Source organism: Physeter macrocephalus, unplaced genomic scaffold (assembly GCF_002837175.3).
Source record: "Physeter macrocephalus isolate SW-GA unplaced genomic scaffold, ASM283717v5 random_266, whole genome shotgun sequence".
Lineage (NCBI taxonomy): Eukaryota > Metazoa > Chordata > Mammalia > Artiodactyla > Physeteridae > Physeter > Physeter macrocephalus.
Genome location: NW_021145655.1, coordinates 70,877 through 75,000, shown reverse-complemented (window position 1 = coordinate 75,000; position 4,124 = coordinate 70,877). Strand labels below are relative to the sequence as shown.

Genomic DNA, 4,124 nt, shown 5'->3' with positions numbered 1-4,124 from the left:
CAGGTAGAAGCACTGGGTGAGGACGTCAGGGAAAACGAGGCTGCCAAAGGACCCCAGGGAAATGGCGACTTAACAGACGCTGGGATGGCTGCTACAGCCCCCCCGCGAAGGGCACATCTGGGGGGTGCTCCTGGCCAGGGCCGAGGCCACCGGCTGTGGCTCAACGTCCCAGAAGCTCTTGAGCTATGATCCAGACATGTAACTTCCCAAGGCTGCCCTCCATCACTGTGTCCTTCTGTGACCAGATAGGCTGTATCGAACTCTTGGATACAGAGATCAGCCCCTCACGGTGCCACCCTCACCACCTCAAGGACCAAGCAGTGATGAGCTCTCTGAGAACCCCGCCCCCCCCGCCATATCCCAAGAGAGAGGACGTTCCAGGAAAGCTTGGTAGGACACTTACATCCTGATTGCTCATATCCCAGTATGGCCGTTCCCCAAATGACATGACCTCCCACATCACAATGCCATAGCTCCAGGCATCGCTGGCAGATGTGAACTTCCGGAACGCAATGGCCTCAGGGGCTGTCCATCGGATGGGGATCTTTCCTCCCTAAAGATGGGGGAGGAAAAGGTGAGCTGAGGGGCTCACAGGACTCAGGCATTCTGCCCCCCACCTTTGCGTTTCCCCCAGCTCGGGCCTCCTTTCTTTCTGGGACCCAAACACCCAGCTCCCCAACTCTGTTCTTTTCCTAGACACCCGGTAGCCAGGTTCCTTAAGCTGACCCCCCTGCCCCCACAAGGTCTACTCTTACATCCTGTCTTGGACCAGAGCTGTCAATCCCTCAGCCTCCCAACTTTCCAACCTGCTCACCTGGCCCTAAGAACCTGGTTCATATGCCTGTGCCCCAGCCTCACCAGAGAGCTCGTGTAGGTGGGATCAGAAGAGTTCTCCTCCAGGAATCGGGAGAGGCCAAAATCTGAAACCTTGCAGACGAGGTTGCTGTTGACCAGGATGTTGCGGGCAGCCAGGTCTCGGTGGACGTAGCTCATCTCAGCAAGGTACCGCATGCCCGAAGCGATGCCCCGTAACATGCCCACGAGCTGGATGACGGTGAACTGGCCATCGTTCAGCTGGAGATGCACATGGCGGGGGCGTGGTTCAGACAGCTCACCCGCTGCCCCCGCTTCCTTCCATGTTCTAAACAGTATTTGTCTCTCCCAGACCCAAATCACAGACCCACCTGTAGGACGGGCCTGCTGACATCCCAGGTAAACCGCCCCCTTTCCTTTTTTTAAAAAAATAAATATCTTTATTTATTTTATTATTTTTAAATTTTATTATTTGAAATCTATAGACGGTTTATTTTCTTTTCTTTTTTGGTCGTGCATGCGGGATCTTAGTTCCCCGACCAGGTATCGAACCCGGGCCCCCTGCATTGGGAGTGCGGAGTCTTAACCACTGGACCGCCAGGGAAGTCCCTCCCTCCTTTCTTTTACCCTGAGTTCTCTCAGCTCTTACTATGGTACTGTGACACAATGCTTATAATTGTCCCACTTTCAAATATTTGCTTTCAGTCTCTCGTAATTAGATTATAAGGAGACATTTTAAGATTTTCTTCCATTTAACCTAGTACAGTGCTTTACATCCAGGAAATACTCAACAAATGCTTTTGATCTATGTTCTCTCTCTCTTTTTGTTTTTTGTGGTACACGGGCCTCTCACTGTTGTGGCCTCTCCCGTTGCGGAGCACAGGCTCCGGACGCGCAGGCTCAGCGGCCACGGCTCACGGGCCCAGCCGCTCCGCGGCATGTGGGATCCTCCCGGACCGGGGCACGAACCCGCGTCCCCTGCATCGGCAGGCGGACTCTCAACCACTGCACCACCAGGGAAGCCCCCAGATCTATGTTCTCTTAATTTGACAGCAACAGAGCGCTGACAGTTACGAGCGTGCTCTGAAGCCACCCTTCTACAGGTGGAGATGCGTGCATTGCTGCTGATCCTGCCACAGTCTCGCTCAGCCCTCTTGGACCAACTGTATGCAGGATGCAAGAGAACAGGGAGGAATCGGGTGGGATCAGTGACCACAGCACCAAAACCGAGGTCTAAAGCCCGACCTTGAGCTTTAGAGTTGGCTCTCACCAGGTAAGCCAACCAGTCACGGACAGTTAACTCAGCCCATCTTCTGGGTTCAGCTAGCACGCAGGGGACCCTCGGCAGCCCTCCAGGGCCAGCAACACAGAGTTCAGAAACCGAATTCTGAATCCGTCCTCCAAGCCTGCACCCACCCCACGCCTCGCATCTCAGCTGGTGGCTTACAATCCATCAGCAAGTTCTGCTGGCTGTGCCTCCAAAACACACCCCAAACCAACCACTTCTGCGCATTCACTGCAGCCCCCATGGCCTGAACGATGCCAGTCTTCTCATCGGCTCCTATCCCCCAGCATCCGTCAGAGGGATCTCCTTAAATCACCTCCCTCTCCGGCTGAAAAGCTTCCCCTCAGACTTCTAACGACATACAAGTTTCTAAGGTCACGAAGCCCAGCCGCCAACCACAACGTGATCCACTATCACTCCTCTTGGTTCAGCTTCACCGGCCTTTCTGCTTCTTAAACAGGCTGGGATCCCGCCCACCCTGGGTTGCTACTCTCTGCCCCCGACACGCTTCCCCCCACCTTCTCATGGCTGGCTTTCTCATCTACCCAAACGTCATCTCTTCTAAGATAGACCCCCTTCCCCTTCCTGCAACCGGACAATGGAACAGACTCCCATATCCACAAGGGAGGGTCAGGCCATCCTGGCACTGCTCCAGGGTCTGGCTCAGCATCCCTCGTGCTGGGAGCCGGGTAGCCTGTGTCTCCTGATGCGGTGCCACGGGAAGTACACAGCTCCCCCTGATGTAGGCTGGCCACAGACGTTTAATTTTGAACTTATCACAACATTAGACATTGCTTCCCTTACAGGAAACACAGAGAAACAAGCTAGATGACCCCACAAGGAAGAATCCGATAAATCCAGAAGATAAGACATTCAAGTGGACAAGTGGCCCAGCCCTTCAGTGTATCAGAACCCCAACAAGGGACTGTCCTGGCTGTAGAAAAGGCTCAAAACAATAACCACAGGTGCAATGCTTGATCCTGAACTGGATGCTGGGACATTTTGGGGACAACTAGAGAAATATGAGTATCAAGTGGGCATTAGGTGATACCAAGGAATTGTTGTAATTCTGTTAAACGCAATGTTACTTTGCTATGTAGAAAAACGTTTGGGGGACTTCCCTGGTGGTCCAGTGGTTAAGACGCCGCACTTCCACTGCCGGGGGAGCGGCTTCGATCCCCGGTCAGGGAAATTCTGCATGGCGCGTGGAGCGGCCCCCCCACCAAAAAAGCTTTGGTTTTTTACAGAAGATGCATAGTAAAGTTTAAAAACTAATAAAATTTCATACAATTTTGTGAAGGTAGCAAAAATGAGCTCTTCTCTCTCATTTCTATGATGCTGTTTAACTTTTTTCACATCTGAAATCTTGTTTACTTTTCGTAAAACCTTGTTTGTACTTGTGACTCTTCAGTCTCCCCCATTACACCACCAGCTCTCCAAGAGCAGAGATGTTCACGGCTCTGTCTCCCGAGGCCCAGTACAGTGGCTGGTACATAACGAGGCGCTCAGTAAATATCTGTCACGAGGACAGATGACAACCCCTCCATATCCCAGGGTCAGCCGCCCCACAGGGAGACCAATCCCAGTTCTCAACCTTCCCTGGTGGAGAATGAAGGGTAGAGGGGTCGTGAGGCGGGAGCCACCGCCTGTCCCGGGTTCTGAGCTCCCTGGCTGCACCGCGGGAGCACAGGGTGGATGCGGAAAGCTGGGAGCAGGGGGGTCTCACCCTCAGGAAGGAGTCCAGGGCGCCGTTCTCCATGAACTCGGTGAGAATCATGACGGGCACGCTGTTGGTGACCACGCCCTCCAGGCGGATGATGTTGGGGTGCTCGAACTGGCCCATGATGGAGGCCTCGCTCAGGAACTCCCGCCGCTGCCTCTCCGTGTAGCCGCCCTTCAGGGTCTTGATGGCCACGCAGCTCTCCTTCTTCCCGGGGGCCTTCAGCCGCCCCCGGCACACCTCCCCAAACTCGCCTTCAGGAAGGAGGTCGAGGGTCAGCCCTCCTCCCCCGCCCCCCGCCCTGCC

General features: G+C 54.3%; 1 protein-coding gene across 1 annotated transcript in view; it reads right to left on the bottom strand.

The window, feature by feature from the left end:
* Positions 1-46: 46 nt before the first annotated feature.
* Positions 47-4,124, bottom strand: part of EPHB4 (EPH receptor B4) — a 13,364-nt gene continuing 9,286 nt past the window's right edge. Inside the window, exons 12-14 of the mRNA XM_028485319.2 lie at positions 3,825-4,072; positions 859-1,074; positions 47-553 (exon numbers count right to left, since the gene is read on the bottom strand). Coding sequence (XP_028341120.1) covers positions 299-553; positions 859-1,074; positions 3,825-4,072 — 719 coding nt within the window. The 3' untranslated portion in view covers positions 47-298. The remainder of the gene's footprint in view (positions 554-858; positions 1,075-3,824; positions 4,073-4,124) is intronic.